The sequence below is a fragment of the Mus caroli genome, unplaced genomic scaffold, assembly GCF_978045245.1.
Source record: "Mus caroli unplaced genomic scaffold, Mus_caroli_1 scaffold_3, whole genome shotgun sequence".
In the NCBI taxonomy this organism is placed as follows: domain Eukaryota; kingdom Metazoa; phylum Chordata; class Mammalia; order Rodentia; family Muridae; genus Mus; species Mus caroli.
Window position 1 is genome coordinate 73936637 of NW_028227258.1, and position 24250 is coordinate 73960886.

The 24250-nt window shown below is 47.0% G+C and overlaps 2 protein-coding genes across 3 annotated transcripts; one reads left to right on the forward strand and one right to left on the reverse strand.

Moving 5' to 3' along the window:
• The first annotated feature begins 1125 nt into the window (after positions 1 to 1125).
• Positions 1126 to 3181, forward strand: Naxe (NAD(P)HX epimerase). The gene is made up of 6 exons (XM_021158233.2): positions 1126 to 1334; positions 1423 to 1531; positions 1635 to 1745; positions 1829 to 1942; positions 2534 to 2681; positions 2904 to 3181. The coding sequence occupies exons 1-6, from the start codon at positions 1171 to 1173 to the stop codon at positions 3104 to 3106; spliced, it is 849 nt and encodes a 282-aa protein (XP_021013892.1). The 5' UTR covers positions 1126 to 1170; the 3' UTR covers positions 3107 to 3181.
• A 505-nt stretch (positions 3182 to 3686) lies between these two features.
• On the reverse strand, positions 3687 to 15424 carry Gpatch4 (G-patch domain containing 4). 2 transcript variants are annotated; one of them, XM_021158457.3, is made up of 9 exons: positions 15350 to 15424; positions 15103 to 15249; positions 8420 to 8544; positions 7955 to 8028; positions 7760 to 7852; positions 7579 to 7665; positions 5221 to 5312; positions 4926 to 4976; positions 3687 to 4719 (listed from the first exon to the last, which is right to left on the reverse strand). In XM_021158457.3, the coding sequence occupies exons 3-9, from the start codon at positions 8496 to 8498 to the stop codon at positions 3948 to 3950; spliced, it is 1248 nt and encodes a 415-aa protein (XP_021014116.1). In that variant the 5' UTR covers positions 8499 to 8544; positions 15103 to 15249; positions 15350 to 15424; the 3' UTR covers positions 3687 to 3947. The 2 variants fall into 2 exon arrangements, with proteins under 2 accessions (XP_021014116.1, XP_085691901.1); XM_085835775.1 differs by lacking the exon at positions 15103 to 15249 and having other exon boundaries at positions 15350 to 15409.
• Between the last annotated feature and the right edge of the window lie 8826 nt (positions 15425 to 24250).

Below are 24250 nucleotides of genomic sequence, written 5' to 3' on the forward strand. Positions count from 1 at the left end.
GAGTTCAATTCCCAGCAACCACATGGCTCACAACCTATACATAAACAAACAAACAAACAAACAAACAACCACTAAACTTAAATAAAGCCAGCTACAGTGGCTCAGACCCAGAATCTCAGAGGATCAGGGATTTAAAGCCATTTTTGCAACATAAGACATAAGATCCAAGGCAGCCTAGGCCACATAAGACTGCTTGTACTGCTTGTAGTTCTGGGGACCTGACACCTCTGGTTCCCGAGGGCACCTGAGGTCATGCGCACATACCCATACTCTGAAACAACTGAAAACAAAACCAGCTGACCAAAAATAAATTAACTAAATATTTTCCACCAAATCTGTAAGGAGCCTTGAGTAACTCACATGCTAGTGAAATCAGAAAAATAAAGCTGGTGAGGTCCTGCGTAAGACCACAGAACCTTGGACTTGAAGTACAATTACCGGAGTAATCTAAAGTTCCTGCCACTATCACAGCCTTAAAAATTCTATTTTCTACATTAGATAAGTAAAACAGACAGGGCAGAGGTCCACAAAACCACTCGAAGAGCAAGGGCACTGACAACCTGTGATTGATCCTTGGATCTTACTCTGTGGAAGGAGAGATCGGAAGCACAGAAATTGTCCTCTGACCTCTATATGTGCAGCAAGGCACGTGCATGCCTCCTCCCTCCAACCCTTGTATTTTTAAATGTTAACAACAAACAAGCCGGGCGTGGTGGTGCACGCCTTTAATCCCAGCACTTGGGAGGCAGAGACAGGCGGATTTCTGAGTTCGAGGCCAGCCTGGTCTGCAGAGTGAGTTCCAGGACAGCCAGGGCTATACAGAGAAACCCTGTCTCGAACCGACCCCCCCCCCCCCTCAAAAAAAAAAAAAAAAGCAGGGGCAGCGAGAGGTCAAAGATACTAATTTTTAAAAAGCTGCGTGCAATCACACCTTTCAGCAAGGAGGCAACAAAACTGCTTCGAGATGGAGGCCAGCCAGGACTGCAGAGGGAGCGAAGCACATCTGTATGGAACTCTGCGACGCAGGGGAAAGGTGAGAACTCAAGGCGGAACGAAGGTGGGCGGAACGCCTGATAGCCTGGGACTAGGAACCCACGGTTCGATATAGAACCGCTCTGGGGCGGGACGGGCCCTGCGCATGCGCCGTGCGAGCGGCGCTCTGCTAGTCGAATGTCCGGGCTGCGGACGCTGCTGGGGCTAGGGCTGCTGGTTGCGGGCTCGCGCCTGCCACGGGTCATCAGCCAGCAGAGTGTGTGCCGTGCAGGGCCCATCTGGTGGGGAACGCAGCGCCGGGGCTCGGAGACCATGGCGGCCGCGGCGGTGAAGTACCTGAGGTACGGCCGCCCTCTCCCGCGGGGGCGGGGCGGGGCAGGCCGCGGCCCCAGCACCCCAGGGGCAGACTCAGGCCAGGACTTCCCTCAGTCAGGAGGAGGCTCAGGCCGTGGACCAAGAGCTTTTTAACGAGTATCAGTTCAGCGTGGATCAACTCATGGAGCTGGCCGGGTTGAGCTGTGCCACGGCCATTGCCAAGGTAAGCGGCACAACAAGAAACCTCAGTGAGGCGCGAGTGGGGAGGTCCCCGGCGGTGGCGCACACAGCGGTGACTGCCCGACCCTCTGCACTTCTATCTTCAGGCTTATCCCCCCACGTCTATGTCCAAGAATCCCCCGACTGTCTTGGTCATCTGTGGCCCCGGAAATAACGGAGGGGATGGGCTGGTCTGTGCGCGACACCTCAAACTTTTTGTGAGTATGTGAATGGAGTTTTTTGTGGCAAGGTATGAAGACTCGGGATCGGAGATTGAATGGCTACTTTCCTTTTCAACTAGGGTTACCAGCCAACTATCTATTACCCCAAAAGACCTAACAAGCCCCTCTTCACTGGGCTAGTGACTCAGTGTCAGAAAATGGACATTCCTTTCCTTGGTGAAATGCCCCCAGAGGTAGGTGGGTTGATGCCTCGTCTCTCCAGTAAGTACTGCCCCTGTCCTGCCCTTCCCATTTTCAGACCAAGCTGGCCTGCCTAGTGTCTGTCTGCCCTAAAAGTGTTCTCTGAAAAAAAGTGGTGTAGAAGCCCCTCCAGACTGTGTGCTCCGCGACTTTCCAGGCACTCCTATTCTGCAGCCAAACAACTCCCACAACATGCATCTAACAATAATCTGGCCCCCAGGGCCTCATCCTGAACCTTTTCTGTAGACGCATGGATTAAAGGGTGGGAAGTCAGAAATTAAAACAAAACAAAACCCAAAAAGCCCCAGCTTAGTCTCTGGATGAAGACACTGACATGCAGAACAGAACTAGTCTCTTCTGGCTTCCAGTGTCAGGAAGCCTGAGACTGGCAGCCACCCCTTCTCACCAGTGACAGGCAGGTAGGTACTCAGGCCTGGATTCAGACTGGCCTGAATGAGCCACTCCTCTTTACTGTGCCTTAGGAACCAGTTATATCCATGCTTCTGTGGTCAGTGGGTGCAGGGACAGGTCTCCCTAGGTGACAGCAGTTCCTGACACCCTTTCCCCTTCCCGCACGCCCCCAGCCCATGATGGTGGACGAGCTGTATGAGCTGGTGGTGGACGCCATCTTCGGCTTCAGTTTCAAGGGTGACGTTCGGGAGCCATTCCACAGCATCCTGAGTGTCTTGAGTGGACTCACGGTGCCCATTGCTAGCATCGACATTCCCTCAGGTGTGAGACTCAGGTGGCTGGGACACTCGTGCTCAAACCTGGCTAAGGCCGGTACCCAGGGGACTGTCCCACAATAGGGCTGGGGAGCAAAGTTCATGCCGCCTGGCCCTGTGGAAAACCTGAGCCCGATAGTACATGGGACTGAGAGTTCAAGTGGGGACTGAGGGCTTTCCCTCTTCCTTAGGACCTTCTGTATGTCCTTATACTACTTTCTCTCTTCAGGATGGGATGTAGAGAAGGGAAACCCTAGCGGAATCCAACCAGACTTACTCATCTCACTGACGGCACCCAAGAAGTCTGCAACGCACTTTGCTGGCCGATATCATTACCTTGGGGGTCGCTTTGTACCACCTGCCCTAGAGAAGAAGTACCAGCTGAACCTGCCATCTTACCCTGACACAGAGTGTGTCTACCGCCTACAGTAAGGGAGGTGGGTAGGCAGGTTTCTCAATAAAGACTTGGTACTTTCTGTCTTGAAATTGGAGTCTTCTGGCCTTAATAATTATCAGTGGGTTGTGCTTTCTCTGGGGAAACAGACCAGCATTTGTAAGCAATGGAAAATAGGTGTTTCACCCAGGAATGATTTTTACTTATTTGTAATACACAGGGAGGTAGATGATGCCTCTAAACTAATTCAGCGTATCGTTGTAGCAAGACCCCCAGAGGGTAACAGGATTCCTTCAAGTCTCCAAATGCCATCTACTTTGTGTTCAGACCTTCTCATGCTGGGAATGCTGGCATCAACTGGGAAGGACCTAGAAGCCTGGGGTCCAAGCTCTCATTTAATCATGATCAGAACAGTCTGGGAGGGTAACCCAACCCATACATATAAATGTATGTTTTTCTTAACCTTCACGGTATTTAAAATGAAAACATTTTGTAGGGTGTGATAGTGTATGCCTCTGATCTAAGCACTCTTGAGGCAAAGATGCCTGGATTTCTGTGAGTTCTAGGAAAGCCAGAGCTGTATTAGAGAAACCCTGTCTCAAAAACAAAACAAAGCCATTTCATGTAAGTCTACATTTTCAGACTTTTAGAAGAGACACTCCAAATATTCCTCCATCCTGATTCCTCTTCCCACCATCCTCTAGCTGGTGAGCTGCCAGGCACCAGGTTTATACTTCTTGGACAGGAAGTTTCACAGCCCATGTCCACCCCCTCAGCCAGTATAGAATGCATTGGCTCTCCTCTGCAGACTGGGGCTCCAGAGCTGTTTGCAGAGTGTGCAGAAACCCTGCCCCAAACCAGGCTATCCCTGAAAAGGAGTCAGCTGAGATCCACTTCAGACCCTCGGTCCCTCTTCCGCTTCTTCTTTTTGGCTCTCTCCTTTGGGTATGGCCGACTTCTCTCACCTGCATCCTCTGCTTCCCATGTCCCACCATCGTCTTTACTGCTTACATCCAAGTCCTCCTCACAGCACTGCTGCCTTTTCCTTTTGTCTTTTCTTCTGACCTTTCTCTCTCCTTTTGTTAGGTCATCCTTCCCTTCTTCCTCTTGGGTATCTAAGTCCTCCCCACACGTCCGCCGCTTCTTGCTGCTTCTCCTGGGGTCTTTGTCTCCTCCACTGTTGACTGCCTTTGGCCCGCCTGTCACATCTCTACCTCCTTCATCACAGACTCCCATCTCCCCCTCTTCTTCATGGCACTGCTTCCTCCTTTTCTTCTTTTTCCTGGAAGGCTGATCAGATTGCTCTGTGCTCAGTTCTCTGGGCCCACTCTCTCCTGCAGCCTCTTCCTCCTCACTTCCTATAGCTGTTCCCTCTCTCTCAGCTTTCTGCCTCTTTTTCTTCTTCTTGCTTTTCCTGAAGCTCTTGTCAGTGTGTTTCAGCAGCTCCTCACCTAGACTCTTTTCAGCTGTTGCCGCCTCTTCCTCCTCTTTCTGCTTCCTCTTCTTTTTCTTTTTTTGGGAAGGCTCACTGTCAGTCAGTGGTTGAGAGGTGCCCACATCCTTTGAGCCTTTGAGCCGAGCCAGAAAGGCCTGCTCTTGGGCTTCCAGGCGAGCAAGCTTGGCCTTCATGGTGATACCAATCCGGGCAGCCCTAAGACAGATATATGATGGGTCTAAGTCAGCAAGGGGTATTACAGAGAAAGTTGGGAACAGAGGGAGGGAGCAGCCAAGCTTCAAACATGAACTTGTGAACAACAGCAATTATTCCCTTGGAATGAAAATAATTGGGAGGTGGCACAGGCTGTCCTCAAGCATGGGCAGAAAAGATGGGAAACCCAGAAAGTGACCACAACTTACTTGTGTGCTGTTCGCCCCTCACAAGCTTTGAGTAGCATCTCATCAGTCAGACTGTAAGGGTAGATGACAAGTCACAAACATTTTTTTCTTTCTTTCTCTAAAAAATATTCATCTTCACTATTGTTCAAAACCTGGCACTTTTTGAAGTGCTAAGATAATGCAAGAATTAGTACAATCTAATTAATTCCACAAACATGTACCTACTCCTCTGATAAGAAAGCATTAGGCTTAGGTTCATTCTCTTAAAACCCCAAAGCATCTCCCTCATGCTCTCAGTACCAAAAGAAAGTCTCACATCTTTGGGGGCGTGGGCTCATGGTTGTCAACATCACTGCAGCTCCCCATGTCTCTGTCAGGCTTCTCCTCACCTGAGGTTAGTGTGGCTGTCTAGAAGAAAAGGATCATGGAGACGGATAAAGCCAACTTAATACCATTGCCAACTCTCCTCCATTTCTGAAACTCCTAGGGAGTCACTGCCCAAGGCATGAATTTGACAGCGCCCACCATTGTTCCTTGCAAAGTCATGCAGCCTGCGTATTTTAATTTGGGCAGGAGATGATAGGCCACGGTTATTGGGAAGTAGAGCAGTCAGGGCCTCTGTGGCTCACAGCAGGCTAATTGTAGAACAAGCAGGGAAAAGTGCTCTGAGTGTTCATAGTGGAGTAGGTGCCAGTAACTGACAATAAAGACAGCACCCCTATCCCCAGCATTCCTGATTAACTAGATGCATAACCTATCATAGGCCATGTAGCTGAAATAGATCCAGGTAGATAGCTCAGCTGGTAACAATACTTGCTATGCAAGCAAGAGGACCTAAGTGCAGGTCTCCAGCACTCACATGAATGCTGAGCAGGCAGGCTGCTCACCTGTAGTCTCAGCAAGCAGGCTAGCTCAGTAGCTAAACTAGACAAACTGGCAAGCTCTGGATTGAAGTAAGAGAGCCTAGCTCAGTATATAAGGTGGAGATCAAAAAGATACCCAGCCTCCATCTGCACACATGCATCCCCAAGCATATGTCAACACATACACACACCAAAATGAAAGGAAGAAAAGAAAAAAGAAAAAGAGAAGAAGAAAGAAATGAGTCCAGTCCAGATGTAACTGCCATTCATATCGGGCAGTTATTATGAATGCTGCCTGTCTCACATATAACTCAGGCCAGGGTTTGGGGAATGGTTTCTAGAGGGTGTGTATGTATAATCTCAATCTGAAAGCAAGAAATGGTTAGCAGGTAAAGGGTAAAGGAAGAACAACTGACAGAGGCAAGGGCAGGTGGGAAAACACAGCTTCTTAAAGAAGAAAAAACAGACCCGCTGGCTAGTGTGTACTGGTCCCAAAAAAGAAGTGAGACCTGAAGCATAAAGGGCCACAGACAATCTCATTAAAAAGGATGGAGCTGGACAGTGGTGGCACAGGCCTTCAATCCCAGCACTCATGAGGCAGAGGCAGGTAGATCTCTGAGTTTGAGGCCAGCCTGGTCTACAGAGTAAACTCCAGAACAGTCAGGGCTACACAGAAAATCCATCTTAAAAAACAAAAGTAAGCAAGAAGGATCATGATACTATAGCTGTCTTTTGCTACTTTGTGGGTTCTTCTTTCTTCCACCCTTCTCCACCCATTTTCTTCTATCCTTTCAATCCCCTAACACTAAATAAGAAGAGAAGAGAAAGAATAGAAAGAAAAGGAAGTAATGTTATTGTTAGAGCATGGGATTCCTTGAGGCAAGTTTGATCTTCAATGACAGGGCATCTGACTTCTTTTTCCTCCTTTGTGTATGACTACTTAACCAACCACAGTCAACAACCCACAGGCACCCTTCCTCTGGGGCCTAGCATTTATATACCCTCCGAAAAGTCCCCAGAATTCCAAACATCACAGAATCGAAGAAACTACTTGCTGCTGGCAAAAACCACACCCTTGCTAGAGCATGAGGCAAATCATAGTCAGCTGCTGACTGCAGTCTGAAGCAGCCCCCCCCCCATGTCCCACACCTGAGATTAAAACAAAAACATATTTCCATATTTCTGTGTTTTTCAAAGAATCTGAAGTTCTCATTACATAATACGATGTGTTTTAGGGAGAACCCTATGGACGCTTTGTAGGTCACTGACTGTGGTGGAGAGTGAGGATAGAGGCAGAGGCTCTTAAAGAGGCAAGGACTGCCCGAACTGAGTAGATGTCAAGATGTAGAAACTGGGAGGGGTTGCTAGATAACTGTGAAGCCCTGCACACAGAATCTGTGCTCACTAACTGCCGGCTTCTGTTCTTTTTGCCTTTACCCATCAGCTGTGGGCTCTTCCGCAAACCATTTTTACTCTTTGGGTCACATATGTAAAATAAGGATGGACCAGGCAACCTCACAGGACTCTCCTGGCTTCTAACCCTTTTAAAATTATACATCAACATATCCCCCCCCAGCAGCTCCTAACTAAATGACAGCCCTCCCTCTCACTGTACGCTGCTGCTTCCCCAGCAGATGGGATGGTCCATGGAACCTTAACATTTCAGTCTGGGTGAGGGCACGGGCACAGCAAGGCTGGACACAGGATCTCGGTGTACTGGGATATCCTGGGAATTAGTTGGACACACAATGCAGTTGATCAGGATCCAGGGAGACGGGAGCAGTTGAGAGCTGGATCTCTCATTCTATTACCTTCACAAACTTCTGATACAGCAAGCTGGGTTTGGGGTGACTGCGCTGGGTGGTCTCCTTGGAAAGACGCCTTATCTGCACTCCATCCTGTTGGGAAATATCGGTGAAAGAGTGGCGTGCTGTACTGCCCTACCCCACCCCAGGCCTGCAGGTTTCTTCAATATACCCGACCAGTTCATACCTTCCCCGAGTCCACTACCAAGCTGGCGGCAGTCTTGTTGAAGAGATCACTCCACCAGTGGTCTGTAAATTCCTTGGCAGGGTCGTGTCCCACCTCCATGGGAATAAATAGTAAGTAGAAATCACAGTCTGAGCACCGCCCACTGGCCCTCATGGGTCCCCTCTCCCATGCATGCTGACCACCTCCCAGTCTTACCCCATGGGTATCTTGCTTCAGTGTCACCTTGAGGGCCTGGGTAATGCCATTCTCCCTCCGGCCCAGACCCTTGCCTGTAGAGGAGAGTGAGTGATTTATTTTGTAGCCTGACCTGAGCCCTCACCAAGTCTTCCCAGGCTAACCGCCATTCCTTTACTGATCATAGAGTATACTCTGAACCTTTCAAAAACCTACCTCTCTCCATTCCTTCTAGGCATACTCAGTAAATACCTCCGTCTGAGGGAGAACTATCTTTTCTATCCCCTTGTGTGGCCTCCTCTAGTTTGTCCAACCACTTGCCCCTCATCCCTCGTTATCCAAAATGAGGATTTCGCCCATCCTTCCCTAATCCAGATGGGTCAGAAAACGTATGCTTCTAAAGGTTTCTCTTTAGACGAGTGTCTCCTCTGGCTGAACTGGCATGAGGCAGCCGAGGGTAGGGAGCGGGAGGATATGAAAGAACACCTTGAGTCCATCCATGCTTCAGCAGCTGCTCTTCAGCAAACTTCATCCCACGGCTCTTGACCTCTGGGGTGACACTCATGGCAGGGTCTGTCCTCAGGTTCTCACCAGGGAAAACGTGGCACCATCTTTTGAATAGGGAAAGAAAGGACTGGAGGTGCACCTTAGATAGCAGGGTGCTTCACTAACACACGCAAAGCCCCAGGCTTCAACCCCAGCATCATGTAAAATAAGGCATGCTGGCCCACACGTGTAATCCCAGCAGATGGAATGTGGAGGCAAGAGGATCAGAAGTTCATATCATCTACAACATATAGAGACGGTTGAAGCCAGCCTGTGCTATATGAGACCCTAAATAAGTAAAAAAGAAAGGGGTGGTAGTGTGGGCCAGGGCTGTCCTTTGTATGCCTTAGGAGGTAGAATGCTTGCCCAACATGTGTGAGGAGGTCCTGGGTTCAATCCCCAGCATTGTGTAACCAGGTGTGGTACTGCATGCCTGTAATTCCAGCTCTGGGGAAGTGGCAGCAGAAGGCTCGGGACTCCAAGGTTGATAGGAGTTTGGAGCTCAGGACCAGAATGCTTGAGACCCTGTCTGTGCCTAAAGTACATAAAGCTGCTCGTGTAAGACGTTTCTTTCGTTAAAACAAACAAAAGTTTCTGTGTATGTCCAAGTGTATGTGTATGCCTTACATGCATGCAGGAACCAGAGTTACAGTTGTGAGCTGCCATGTGGGTGCTGGGAACTGAATCCAGGCCCTCTGCAAGAGCAGTAAGTGCTCTTAACTGAACCTTCTCTCCAGCCTTGAATTCTTCTCGAGTCCTGAGAGACACCAGGAGGAAGACTGTTCTTTGAAGAGTCCTCTCTCTGGTCAAAGGGGCCAAGACCCAACACGAATCAGGATGAAGGAGGGGTAATGTTAATACTGATACCTGGATGTGTGGCATAAGCTATACTGAAGCCTTATGAATGTGAAAACTTTCATTCAATCTTGCCACCCTACTCAGGTGACAAAGGAAGCTGAGCCTTAAACAGCTTAGGCGGTGACGGTTGGTATTACTGTCAACATGGCAGGAATTACCTGGATGGCAAGCCTCCAGCTGCACCTGCAGACTAGTTTAGTTAGCCTCTGAACAGGTCTGTGAGAGATTAGCCTGTTTAAGTTAGCTGAAGTGGAAAAACCTCAATCAGTGGCACATTCGCTGTCCTTGAGTCCTGGACTAAAAGAAGCTACGGCCAGAAAGATGTCTCGGTGAGTAAGGGAGCCTCCTGTCAAAAGCGAGGTTTAGTCCTAGAGACCTACTTAGCACTTAGTGGAAGGAGAGAACTGACTTCCATGGGCTGTCTTCCACCCTTCATACCCATGCTCATGCTCATTGTCTCTCTGTCTCTCTCTGTCTCTCTCCCTTACACACACACACACACACACACACACGCACACGCACACGCACACACACACGTAAGACATCACGGGCAGCTAGACTAAGTCACACAACTAATGTATGAAGAATTTAAACCAGGAAGGAAGCCTGTGTGCAGAGTCTGTTTACGTTGTGCAAACAAAGCTAAGAGGTGTTTGGTAACTTGAGCTAGAGACTGGTACTTAAGGAGCCTAAAGTCTACACCTATTGTCCAACATTTGCACTGACCTTGTGAGGGAGCCAAACCTTCCGCCCACATTACTGCATTATTAGGCTTTCAGAACCTTCCATTTAGAAACTGTCTAGCATAGGAAGGGGCGCCCAACTGAGCACTAAGTAAACAAAGATGGCTGCTGTACACTATCACCTCATCGTACTTCAGAGACAGCCCTGTCAATAGGAATCATTCTCATCTTACAAGAAAGGAAAAAAAAAAAAAAAAAAAGAGCCTGGTTTTCTTGCCTCTTCAGGAAATGCGAATACTAGCTCTGATTCTAAGTAGACAAATTTCTTCACAGTAACTCACACATACTTCCCTTTGCCCCAGAATAGCATTCCCCGACTTGTACACTAGATTTACCTCCAAAGTGTAAGATGGCACATCACACAAGACACTGAAAACTTAGACTACTAATATCAATTTGTGCTAAAATAATCTGTTATGGACACAACTGCTTTTTGGTTTTGTTTTGAGATTATGTATCTCTGGCTAGCCTGAAACTCTCTATGTAGCTGGCCTCACACTCACAGAGATCTGCTTGGTTCTGCCTACCACGTGCACCACCACGCCCGTGACAGACACTTTCAAGAGCAGGAGACAGAATCCTTACAAGAACACTTCAGTGAGTGCAGATGCCTGGCTTTCTCCTGGCGCTGTTAAAACAGCTGTAAACCTCATTTCCAGTGCACTCTTGTGGGCTGCACCGCTGGGAAGCACACAGCAAGTGAAACACACGTGTGGGAGCTCTGGACTTAGGGGAAAGGGCTCTGAAGCATCGATCATGGATGTGGAAACTCGGTGGGACCAGAGTCTGTAGGGGACTTAAATACAGAAGCCAGGCAGTGTGCTGATGATGCAGGAATCACACAGGCCAGGGCCAGCGCTTATAACTGGGAACCTGAAGAGGGTCGCTCTGTCCTGGTCTGCTTCTCTCTCCTTTTGCCAGTCTCTCCCAGAAAACATAGATTAGCCAGGTCTACAGGACCTCATGTGTGGTTCAGGCTCCGGGAGCTGGGATGTCCTTTCTATCTGCTTGTGTTTCTCTTTGTGATCAGCCTTCAGCCCAAACCACCTGGCTCCACAGCCTCCCACTCTCTTTTATACTTCTCCCTTACGTTTCTCTGCCAACGCAGGACTAACTACTCATCCTACCCCCAGTTTCTCCCCTTTGTACCGTATTCTGTTACTCCCTGAAGTGAATGGTGCTTATTTTTCTGTTTGGCTATTACTGTATTTCACAGTAGGCCTACTCTTTGATACTGTGTAGATGGTATGCTAATTTCTAATCATAATTCTAGAGGAAAAAGACAGCTTAGCCCTAGAATAGGCTAGGCCCTCCTGAACATTGTAAATACTTCTGAAAGAGTAAAGATGTTTTTTAAAAATTAAAAAAAAAAAAAAGTTTAGTTGTAGAGTGTTTTGCCTGCATGTAAATGTGCCATGTGCACACAGTGCCACCAGAAGCCAGAGGAGGCTGTCCAATGCTCTAGAACTGATGTTGTAAGTGGCTGTGAGCTACCATGTGGGTGCTGAGAACTAATGCAGGTCCTCTGGAAGAGAAATACTCTTAATGACCGATCCACCTCTCCCACCCACTAAATAAATTCCACCAATGATCTAATCCCTGATGTGCAAATCTCAAGGAACACAAAACACCAAGGTAACAAAACTCCTCCAAAAACTGAAGAGACCAGGAGATAAAAAGTGGTCAGGACTTTAGGACAAGACTTCAAAATCACCATGTAAAAGGCCAGGCAATGTCTTTATGAACAGCTTTGACTTTGGACTATGCTTTGCAAAACCAAGATCGTGACTTGGCCATCTTATAAGCAGGAACCTCTTAGAAGTCCTCAGAACAAGGACAAGTGGGACCAGCTCTAACCTGGTTGGTTTGTGGATTAGCTGGGCACGCCTTCTTTGCTGTCATTCTTTGTCATAAAGTATGGGAGGCGGCCACATGCTCTGGGATGCTTGGATGGAAGAAAGGATACTCTGCCCTGCTTCCCTCTCTGTTGAAAGACCCAGTTGGCTGTGCCACTACTCTGCCTTTCTCTTCAGTTACTCCCACTTCAAGTAAATCCAAATTTATTTATTTATTTATTTATTTATTTGGTTCTTTGTTGCCCTTTCCCAAAAATGGAATTCAGGATAGCAGTATTCTTCTACGTATTAACAGTTGGAATTTTAAAAAATAAAGAGAAAAACTGTTGGAGTGGCCCATCATCTCCTGGAGTTGGCCCTGCTGACTTTACTCCACTGTAATCCACCGCAGGGCTGGCTCTGATGGTTAAGATGAATCCGCTTCAGGCTGGGAGATCTGAGAGCAGGATGCACCGTGTGATCAGAGCCTTCTACCAAGGTACATTTCCTTGGGATTATGACTTGATAAAACCGAGAGCATCTGCTACAACTCTAGCTTTTTTAGTGTAAAGCTCAAGACCAAGGTAAATGATGAGGCCCTTGGGAACACAGTGACCCTTGTACCAGGCTAGGTTACAAGCCTTTGAGACTGCTAAGTGTCCAGAATACCAGCGTACAGGTTCTGTTTAACTGCAGGTGGGGTGAGGTGGGTGTTAACTTTTATTTTGATCACCTTGTAGTCTTTTAAGCCCTTGGTCTCTGAGGCCAGGCCCACACCCTGCCTTGCAGTCACTTGCCTGTTCCTGTGGTGGTCCTTGTGTTACGCTGGCAGAATGGAATCAGTCACTCATCTTTGTGTCCTGTCTTGGCTGGGGCCATATAGGAGCAGCTTAGCTCTAAGGCCCAGAGAACCTTTATCCTCTTTCTCCTTGAAGGAGAGAAATTGAACTGGTGAAAACAGCATCCTCTGCAGCATGGGAAGAAGAAAATAAAAATCTCCTTTCCAAAAAAAAAAAAAAAACCAGGCAAGCTGGTGTGCACATGTAAATTAGAGACTCCGTCCCAAAAATCAGGCGGTTAACTCCTGAGCTTGACCTCTGGCCTCGATATGCATGCACCCACCACACACATTTGTTCACATTGACATTTCAAGCAAGCAAACAAACACCCCAGGGGCTGGAGAGACGGCTTAGTGGTTAGAACACTGGCTGCTCTTCCAGAGGACCTGGGTTTGATTCCCAGCACCCATAGTGCAACTCAGACCCTTCAGGTCCAGGGGATTAGGTACCCCCTTCTGGTCTCCTCAGGGAACCAGTCATACATGTGGCACACAGACATACAAGCAGGCAAAAGACCTGTATGCAAGAACTCTTTTTAGGTTTGTTTATTTATTAAGCCACTAAATCTGTAGTAATTTGTTTTGTAGCAATGAAGCTAATGCACAAGATAGTGGCTGATAATAGGCTATTAGAAGAGAGGAAGTTATTGATATGATGTATAGAACAAGTTTTGGGGCCTGGAGAGATCACTCAACGGTTAAGAGCACTTACTGCTCTTGCAGAGAACAGGGGTTTGGTTTCCAGCAAGAACAAGGCAGTTTACATCTCCCCACACCTCTCAGCATCCAGCATGCATTGGATGTGCATAATACAAGCAGACAAAAACACTTGTATACATTAAATAATAAATGAATTTTAAAAAATTAAATAGCCAGTTATAGCACACCTTTAATCCGAACACCAGGGAGGCAAAGGCAGGTGAATTTCAGTGAGTTTAAGACCAGTCTGGTCTACAAAGTGAGTTCCAAGACAGCCAGACCTGCTAAACAGAGAAACCCTGACTCAAAAAAAAAAAAAAAATCAAAATAAAATAATAAAACAGCTCTGCCAGCCCTGTATAGTAGTGCACCATCTTTAATCTCAATACTTAGGAAACAGACTAAACGATCTCAGTGAGCTGGAGGCAGCCACTTCTACATATGTCCCAGGTCAGTAAAGGGGGCATTGTAAAAGCCTGTCTCAAATACAGATAGATAGATAGATAGATAGATAGATAGATAGATAATCAGTTCTATCAGTTTTCAAAATGTGATCCAGGGCCCCCTTTGGGCTGAGACTTTTCCAGAGGCCTATGATGTCAAAGTCTTTTCTCAGAAATCCTCCCACATTATCTCCCCCACCCCCTTATTTTTTGAGACAGGTTTCTTTGTACAGCCTTGGCTGTCCTGGAACTAGCTCTGTATACAAGGCTGACCTCAAAGGCATGCACCACAAATGCCTGGCTCCCTCTATTTCTCATGACTGCATAGACTGTGTAGTTTCCCAGGTACCACACCAGTGATAACGATGCTTTGTTAAGGGACTATGCTCTTGTATACTCTGGTGTCTAGGAATATTCTTCAACTCTGCATAGCTAAATGCCCCAAAGCTCACAAAATCTTATAAAATGGAGGCAGGGTGTTAGCAATCGTGACAGTCGAGTTTAGGAAGAATCACATGTCTCACATGTCTACCCACCTTTCCATTAGGAAGGATGATTGCATGAAGCCCAAATGAAACGGAACTGTGAGTACAGCAACACAAAAACAGGGTAAAGAAGTGGTCCTCTTGGATTTTTTTGTTTTTGAGGTTTCACTAATTAGCCTGGCTGGCCAGGGTTACACTGGCCTGCCTCTCTCCCAGGTGCTACCTTGCTTCTTGAAATGGAAACAGAAGTAAAATTTAGATGCTGAGGTCACCATGCAAATACCACCTCTCAGAAATTATTTCTGACTATTTTAACAGTAAGAATAATCATACCCCACACTTGTAGTACACTGACTCACCACGAACCTGCTATTAACTGCTTCACGTGGATTGTCTCATTGATGCCTGCCAACATCTTATAAGAAGGTATTACTTAGCCTTAATTTACAAAGAAATCGAACACTGCTAATTCGAACACTAAACAACTGGCAAGTAGTGGATCCAGGATTGGTAGTGAATCATTTCATGAGCAACTCACTGCTTTGTACCTTTACAGCTTCTTCCTTCTGCTATAAGCCTTCCCCACATTCTATTTCTCATCACAGTAATTCAAAACCACACTTCCCGGAAGGCGGAGGCAAGCTTTATTTCCCAGCCCTTGAGAATTGTTCAGCGTTTCTGGACTGAACTGAGCGACACAGTAGGAATCGTTTTTAACGCACTTGCAATGGGCCGGCGTGGGCAGACGCAGCCTGATCTGCGAAGGCTGCAAGTACACTGAGACGCTGTCTCCTCTCCAGCCAGTTTCCAGGGATGTCCAGAGCCATCCGTTTGTAGCAGCCTAGAGGACCAGCCGCCGCCTTTTCCTCCTGTTATAAATCCAAGCCCCGCAGCCACAGAGTCAGCAGGGTGGAACTACTCTCCGATCTTCGCCCTTGCTCCCGCCCCTGGGGAAAGCAAGCTCCTTACCGTCAGTGTACAGTCCTCTCCGTGGAAGCACGTGCGACACCCGACTTGGGTGCAGCCATCTTCCCGGAAGTGAACTTTGGGCCTTCTAGGATGCAGAAACCATAGAGACGCCCTGACAGTAGCCACGCCCCTGGATGGTTGCCACGGAAACTGAGTTCCAGGCTGGGTGCAAGTTTCCTTCCTGCAGTTGTTGGAAGCCAATGCGCCCTCCTAACCTCTGTCTCGGGTCCCCCACCCCCACCCCCGACCCTATCCTGAGCTTTCCGGAGGTAGAGCCTCCCTTGAGGCAAGGACACTCAGGCTCTGCGTAGCGGGATCAGCACTGGTTGCACACTACCTTGTCCCTTTCATACTGGGAACACAAGGACACTTAAGACTCGACCCTTAACTTGTAGGAGCATGTAGACTTGCTCCGGGAAGATGAGACGAGACGGGGTCCAAAGGCAGCACCGCAGCACCGGAGCTGCAAGTACACCATTCCCACCAGCAGTTGTAGGCTTCTGCAGCCGGCCGCCCAAAAACAAGGTTTTCATATTGCCTCCCCATATGGGAATAGCCATTTGCTTGCCATCTAGAACGCAATTAGGACAAAGGATATATAAAGAAAATAAACTGAGGGCAGAAGAGATAGATAACCCATTAAGAGTGTTTCGGATTGAGTTCCCAGCACCTATATGGATTCCAGAGGATCCAATACCTTCTAACTTCTGAACTGCAGATGCATACATGCAGGCAACGCACACACACACACATAAAATTACATCCTTAACAATTAAATAAAAAGAAAAGACATTACAATGGGGGATCTTCCAGAGCATCCAAGTCTAGTTACCAGTATCCATGTTGGGTATTCACAGGTACCTGTAAACTCCAACTCCTGAGGACCCCACATCCATGGCCTCTGCTGGTATCTATAAACACATACACATACCCACTCACAGAAACACATAATTAAAAATGAATCTTTAAAAAAGCAAAACAGAACAAAACAAAACCCATGATAGCAGAAACAGAGATGCAATGGATGAATTCTGAAAACCATCCTACTTCCCTAACCCTGTCAAGAGAACTGGAGTCTTTTGTAACAAAAAAGTTATCTGGGGCTGGAGTGATGGCTCAGCGGTTAAGAACACTGATTGCTCTGCCAGAGGTCCTGAGTTCAATCCCCAGCAAACACATGGTGGCTCACAACCATCTGTAATGGGATCAGATGCCCTCTTCTGGTGTGTCTGAAGACAGCTGCAGTGTACTCATATAAATAAAAAATAAACTTAAAAAAAAAGTTATCTGGTCACATCTGTGTATCATTTGTGTGAGGCTCATATTAGGATAGTGTCTTAATTGTTGTGAAGGAACAACATGACCAAGGCAACTCTTATAAGGAAAAAAAATTAATTGGGGCTGGATTACAGTTTCAGAGGTTCAGTTCATTATCATCATGGTGGGAGGCATGGCAGCCTGCAGGCAGACATGGTGCTGGAGGAGCTGAGAGTTCTACATCTTAATCCAAAGGCAGGAGAAGGGGACTGCCTTCTGCAGGCAGCCAGGAGGAGACTGGAATTCCACATTGAGCAGAGCTTAATCATGGGAGACACACACATCCTCTGCCAAGGCCACACCAATTCTAACAAGGCCACACCTCCTAATATTGCCATTCCTTTTGGGCCAAACATTCAAACACATGATTCTATGGGGGCCAAACCTATTCAAATTCAAATCCCCACAGACAGACGGGAGCATCTCACTATCCTGCTAGCCAATTCATTTTTATAGCGCCTCCTATAGTAGTTTGAGTACAAATGTCGCTAGGCTCTTATGTTTAAATTCTTGGTCCCCAGGTGGTGGAACTGTTGGGAAAGATTAGAAGGCATGGTCTTGATGGAGGAGCAGTGTCACTTTGAGGTTTCAAATTCTCATGTCATTCCCAATACTTTTCTCTCTATCTTGTGCTTGTGGATCAGACATGAGCTCTCAACGACTACCCCAGTGCTGTGTCTACCTGTTTGCTTCTGTGCTCTTTCACGGTGGTCATGCACTCTAATCCGAAAAGGAATAGACAAGGCCAGCATGTCCTTAGATCCAGCTCTAGGTGTTTGCAGAGGGTATCATAGATGCTTGGTGTGTGTTATGGTGTGCATGCCTGTGTTCATAGCATGTGGAAGGTGAAACCAGGAGAATCATAGTTTAAAGTCATACTCAGCACTACAGCAATTTCAAGGCCAGTCTGGCTACATGAAAACCCGTCTTAAGGGCAGAGCCAAACCCATGCTCATGGATCACAGGTCAGGCTCCATGTGGAGCCCAGTTGTTAAAGAATGGATCCTTCTGCCTTTATCCTTGCTGTTTTTCCTCTCTATTGGATTTCTTGTTGCTTTATGAACAAAAGAGTTTTGCTACATAGTCCTGGCTAGCCTAGAATTTACTTTGTAAATCATGTTAGCCTTGAATTTGTAGCAATCTTCTGCCTCTGCCTTCCCACATCACCAAGCCCAGTCATACATTGTGGGTTTTACTGCTGAGATTTTACAGACAGGCTCTCAATTTCCTTCTTTTCTACTGGAATCAGGCATGATGGGACATACTTTATAATCCCACGTGACTTGGGAAGCTGGGGCAGGGGGATGGCTACAAGCTCTAGGTTAGCCTGAGGTATGTAAAGAGACTGTGTGGCAAGAAAGAAGGAGAGAGAGAGAAGAAGAAGAAGAAGAAGAAGAAGAAGAAGAAGAAGAAGAAGAAGAAGAAGAAGAAGAAGAAGAAGAAGAAGAAAAGAAAGATAAAGAGGAAGAGGAAGAGAAAAAGAAAAAGAAAAAGAAAAAGAAAAAGAAAAAGAAAAAGAAAAAGAAAAAGAAAAAGAAAAAGAAAAAGAAAAAGAAAAAGAAAAAAAACTGCTGGACAAGGTGGTTTATGACTTTAATCTCAGAATTCAAGAGGCAAAGACAGGCAGTGAGTTTAAGGCCTGTCTGGTCTACAGATTAAGTACTAAGACAGTCAAAATTGTATAGTTAGATCCTATCTTTAAAAGAAAAAAAAGTTAGGTGCATAGAAAGAGGGTTAGAGAGATGACTCGGTGGTTAAGAGCCCTTGTCTTTCTTGTAGAGGACCTTGGTTCTGAATTTCATTCCGAGCATGCATTTAGTAGCTGATCAACTATCCATTTCTAGAGGACCATTAACCCTCTTCTGGCCATCTTCTGACCTCCACGGCTAACACATTCCATCTTCCAGCTTGCTAAGTCAAAAGGTAAATCACTCAAAATAGCCCCAGGAAGTCCCCAGAAGACAGATGTGGCAAGATTTGTGTCAAGCTGGAGATGCTAACACAAAACTGTTTAAAGCCAGATTGTGTGTTAAAGGGCTTCTTGACAGTCTTAAAGCCTGAGGAGCAGTTCACAGAGGTCATCCATGATAGAACAATACAGGGGGATCTGATCAAGCCTGTCTCAAGGGTGGAGAGTTATCCTTGAGATTAAGGAGGGTACATTTCTCTCCATCAAAAAGTTATGCTAGGGGTGGAGATGGTTTTCCCAGCCTGGAATTCCCCCAGCAGCCAGGTTTGGTGAAAGAGGAGGCAACAGTTACAGAGAAGGCAACAGTTACAGTCAGCAAGTGCAGTGGGGGAAGAACAGAGCCATATTCCCCTTTGGCCCTGAGTAAGTCAGCTGAAGTCAGACTGTCTTCTTTCTACCTCCCATCTCTTTAAGCTGCCCCAGCAATTTAACATTGTGCTGAGCCAGAAATTCAAGGAGGGCACCTGGACCCTTACACCTAGCAGAGGGCTCTAAGCCCTCTTTATGTCTTTCTTTTCCTTTTTTTTTTTTTTTTTTTTTTTTTTTTTTTTTTGGTTTTTTGAGACAGGGTTTCTCTGTTTCTCCCTGGCTGTCTTGGAACTCACTTTGTAGACCAGGCTAGCCTCGAACTCAGAAATCCGCCTGCCTCTGCCTCCCGAGTGCTAGGATTAAAGGCGTGCACCACCACGCCCAGCTCTTTATGTCTTTCTTACCATCCTTTCCTACTTTTGGGACCCATTCCTCTTGGGAGCACAGATGCCAGCTAAGCTCACTATATAGACGAAACAGCCACCAGTCTACCTAGCACCTTGGGACTTTGTGTCCTATGCTTCCATGAATGATGTAAATCCCATGGATGGGGTCTCTGGCCCTGGGGACTTCATTGGTGTTCTCTGTAAACCATTTGGGGCTCAGATGAGCTTGGCAGGACCATCTGTCTTTCAGGTAGCCACTCCTTCACCTAGCCTTTCTCTCTCCTCCTGCCTGTCTCACCTTGTTCAAGCCTTGGACCCTTCCTGGTCGCCTCAAGTCACTGACAACTTGGGCTCTGGTGATCATGATCATCTAGCACTGTTTCTGAGTATTTCAAGACCACCTAATGGGTAGACCTGCCTGTTCGTCCCTCTTAAGATCCCCCCCTCCACCATCATCTTTCCTTTCCTTTTAATGTGAGACCCCAACTTAAAGCATTTCTCCCTTAAAGGTAAAGCCCCTAAATGTTCCCCCAAACTTGTTTTCCCTGATCTCTAAAAATACAGCCAGAAAGAAGCTCTTTGTTCTCTATAGCCAGCAAAAAGCCTTTTTGTTTCTATACCTTACAACCAGAGATGCTATAATTGTAAAAAGACCTAGCCAGGTGCTTGCCTGGCTCCCTGTGCCAAGGACATGGAGATAAACTCCACAAAGAAGAGCGACCACCCACCCCCCACTCCTCATGCCTTGTAATTTTACCAAGGACACCCACCAGAGAAGAGCTGTAGCCAAACTCCTCTCAACTCCTCCCAACTCCCCCAAGTTCCTCACTTTCTCCTTTAAAAGCCCCCTACTGTTACCGCGTGGGGTCGAACTCCCCTGCCCTGCTAGGCCAACCTCAGCTAGCTGACAATAAAGCCTCTTGCAGTTTTGCATCAGGTGTGGTTTTCTCTCAAGTTATTGGGGTGCCGGCCAGCTCATCCCGGGACTTGAGTGGAGGTCTCCCCAGTTTTTGGGGGTCTTACAACAACACCCCCCAAAAGCCCCAAAACAAACAAACAAACAACAACAAACCCCTAGCATTCCTCTCCTTCCATGTCTGTCTCACCGACTTAGTCTGATCTCCAGACAAGAGGCAATTTCCAACCAACCAGGACAGGCTCCTAACACAGCCAACGTGTGGGGACAAGGTATTCAGAGGCTCGGAGGAGGACCCCTCTGTTTCATCTTGAGATTGGTTCTGGGGTTTTCCGCACATCCACAAACCTTGCTTCGTTGAGAGTCCTGGGAAATCTCCACAGGCCCTGCAGGACATGCTCAGGTGAGAAATGAGGGAGCTTTCCCCCGTCTGGGAGCTCTTGGCTCCTGAAAAAATACAGGTCTGGGGAGCCTCCTACTTTCCAGGCTCTTTTGGTTTATCAGAAACTTGAGGAATGCCTCTGGAGGGCTGTTTTTACCTGGCTCTGTACCCACCATGGGTTCTAAATTACATAGTGTTAGCCTGTGTGGGGGCTGCTCTACAAAACCTCCACTAGGGAGATGGAGATCAGCCATACTTGTCCCACTCCAGATGCAATTCTGCCTCAGTATACCTTGGCAATGGCCACCAGTGGCCCAAATTTGAAATGTCTTATTTTAATATCTAAACTGATTTAGATAATTCTTAAATCACAATGGAGAATAGTCTCAGGCCCCTCCCACCATGTAACCCCCAGTTCATCCTAGCCCTCCTCCTCCCTTGGACTCCACTCCTGCTTGCAACTTTCCCCTAGAGTGCAAACTTAACTTCTATCCCCCTTCTCCCAAAGGGCTTCCCAGGCATGAAAATGAGCCATAAAGTCAAGATTATGTCCTCACAGTCACAGAGGAGGTGACGGCAGGAACCATGGATCTGGAACTGCAAGATGGGAACAGGGCAGTGCCTCCTATTTCTCTGAGCATAGTTATGGGGAAGTCTCTAAATGTACTAACCTTGCTTCTCTGTTTTTCCTGCTAACTGTCCTTGTTAACTGAAGTGTATCAACCCAGGACATATTTTTTGTGCTTAAAAGCTCACCCTAAGAAAGGCTCCAGGCTACACTGGGATCCTGAACACCCAGCTAATAAAGACTTTCTGCTATCTCTCCCTCTCCCTCTCCCTCTCCCTCTCCCTCTCCCTCTCCCTCTCCCTCTCCCTCTCCCTCTCCCTCTCCCTCTCCCTCTCCCTCTCCCTCTCCCTCTCCCTCTCCCTCTCCCTCTCCCTCTTCTTCTTTGTCTTCTGTTATTTTATGTCCATTGGTATTTTGCCTGCATGTATGTCTATGTGAGGGTGTTAGATCTTAGAGTTACAGACAGATAAGCTGCCATGTGGGTACTGAGATTTGAACCCATGTCCTCTAGTAGAGCAGTTGGTGCTCTTAAACAATGAGCCATCTCTCCAGCCCAACTTTCTATTATCTGAAACCCATGTCTTAACAGTCTTTTCTAGTGAATACCCCCACAAAACATGGGAAAATGAGACCTTCAAATGTCTGGCCAGGTCTGGCTGTATAAGCAAACCCACAAAACCCTCCTTCTTGCCTCTAAGAAAGATGAGCTGCTCCTCATGTCTCACGAGACAGGGGAATGGATTCTCTCACTTGATGGAGGATCTCAGGTCGGCACCCGCATCGTAAATGTCTCAAACAAGGGGAAGCAGATAACAATCACTCTGCCCTCGGTGTCTGCAGAGCTGACATAAGGAGATGCTGTGAGCAAAGGAACCATGCCGGCTGGTTTCGTGTCAACTTGACCCAAGCTGGAGTTATCACACAGAAAGGAGCCTCCCTTGAGGAAGTGCCTCCATGAGATCCAGCTGTAAGGCACTTTCTCAATTAGTGATCAAGTGTAGGAGGGCCCATTGTGGGTGATGCCATCCTGGGCTGGTAGTCCTAGGTTCTATAAGAAGGCAAGGTGAGTAAGGCAGAGGAAGCAAGCCAGTAAGGAACATCCCTCCGTGGCTTCTGCATCAGCTCCTGCTTCCTGACCTGCTTGAGTTCCAGTCCTGACTTCCTTTAGTGATGAACAGCAATGTGGAAGTGTAAGCTGAATAAACCCTTTCCTCCCCAACTTGCTTCTTGGTCATGATGTTTGTGCAGGAATAGAAACCCTGGCTAAGACAGGGACCTTGTATATAATCCCCTCCCCCACCTGACTGGGCTGGAACCTGCATGCTCATTAACTGGTCATGCCCTTTACTTGGCTTTCATTTCTTCCTCTTAGCACAGGCTAAGTCCAGGAGGCACACCCTAGCCACCCATGGTTCCTTATTAGAGGAGGACGATAGATAGATAGATAGACAGACAGACAGACAGACAGACAGACAGACAGGGTTTCTCTGTGTAGCTGTGCTGTCCTCTGTAGACCAGTGTGGCCTTAGACTGAGAACTGCCTGCTTCTACCTCCTGAGTGCTGGAATTAAAGGCATGAGTGTGGCCCCATGACCCGACCCTACATTCTTAACTATACACTCAGTAAAAATTATAATAGTGCCAGCAGTCTGACTCACTTTTCATATGTCACAGGTACTGCCTTCCTGGCATAGTGTGCTCCAAAAATGCACAGTCACCAAATGGCTTTCTTGTGTTCTGGATCTTTGCTTTGCCATTTGCTACGTTTTATTATAGTTCCTTAGAGGGACTCTCCTGTGAGATAGTTTATTGGTTGCCCCTCCTACACCACCCTTTTGTCAGATGGAGACAGTTAAGAAATATTAGTGCTGGGGGGAGGGTATAGGGGACTTTTGGGATAGCATTGGAAATGTAATTGAGGAAAATATATAATAAAAAAATATTTAAAAAAAGAGAGAATAAGGAGCTTTGTTTTTGATGGTTTAGGGACTTGGTGGTTTGCTTTGTCTCATACTAATTCATCTTCTTTGTGCAACATACTCGCTGTAACTTAACTTTAAATTCCAAATATATTTCTTCTTGATGTAAAAAACAAAAAAATATTAGTGCTCCTAAACCCCTCATGTAGCTCCGAGGATCTCCAAGAGGGGTGCTAGCTGATTTGAGACAAGACCCAAAGATACAAGGACCAATTAAAAATTTTACCACAAGCCTCCTCCCACTCTGGCTCCTCCCCTTGACCCTTGCCCATTTTTTTTTCTTATTATCCTCATACTTATGTTTCACCCTGTCCATCATTTTACTTATGGAACTTCCCCCTATACCCAATGAAAAGGTCCCACAAGCTCTCCCAATGGCTCTCACCCTACAACAGCTCCATTTGTTCCGTTTGATCCTGATTCATCTGCAGAAAGACCTTTTAGATGGTGTGGAGAAACCCTGGCTGCAGTGGGCCTTCATCCTGTTCACCCAGGCCAGGTACAGTTCTATACATTAGCCTATTTTCTCCTTGTCCTCTCCTCTGATGCTCTGTAGCCCGCTGGTGCTTCTCCTGGCTCACTCTGGTGCAGCACTCCTGGGCTGTGTCTTAGTCACCACTGTTCTATAGGTTACCACACAAGTGATCTCTAATAACTACACAACAGTCAATATCAGGTTGTCTTGAAATCTCTTCTGCCAATGTCATTAGTCCAAAACTCTTCAGTTTAGACTCAGACAGATATTTTTTTTTAAACAAGGACAGAAAGCAGCCACATTCTTCACCAAATACAAGATCAGTCCCTCAGCCACTTGCTAATATTCTTCTCCTCTGAAACTTCTTGAGGTGGGTCATCATAATCTGCATTGCTTTTAGCCCCACTGTCTTCCAAGTTCCTATGAGGATGGCCCACCAAGTCCTATTTAAAGTATTCAACTGCTTTTCTAGCCCAGCCTCCAAGCCTGCCAATGAACAGCATGGTCAGGCCTGTCACATAAATACTCCAGACCCTGATACCAACTTCTGTCTTAGTCACTGTTCACTGCTGTGAAGAGACCCCATGACCACTGCAACTC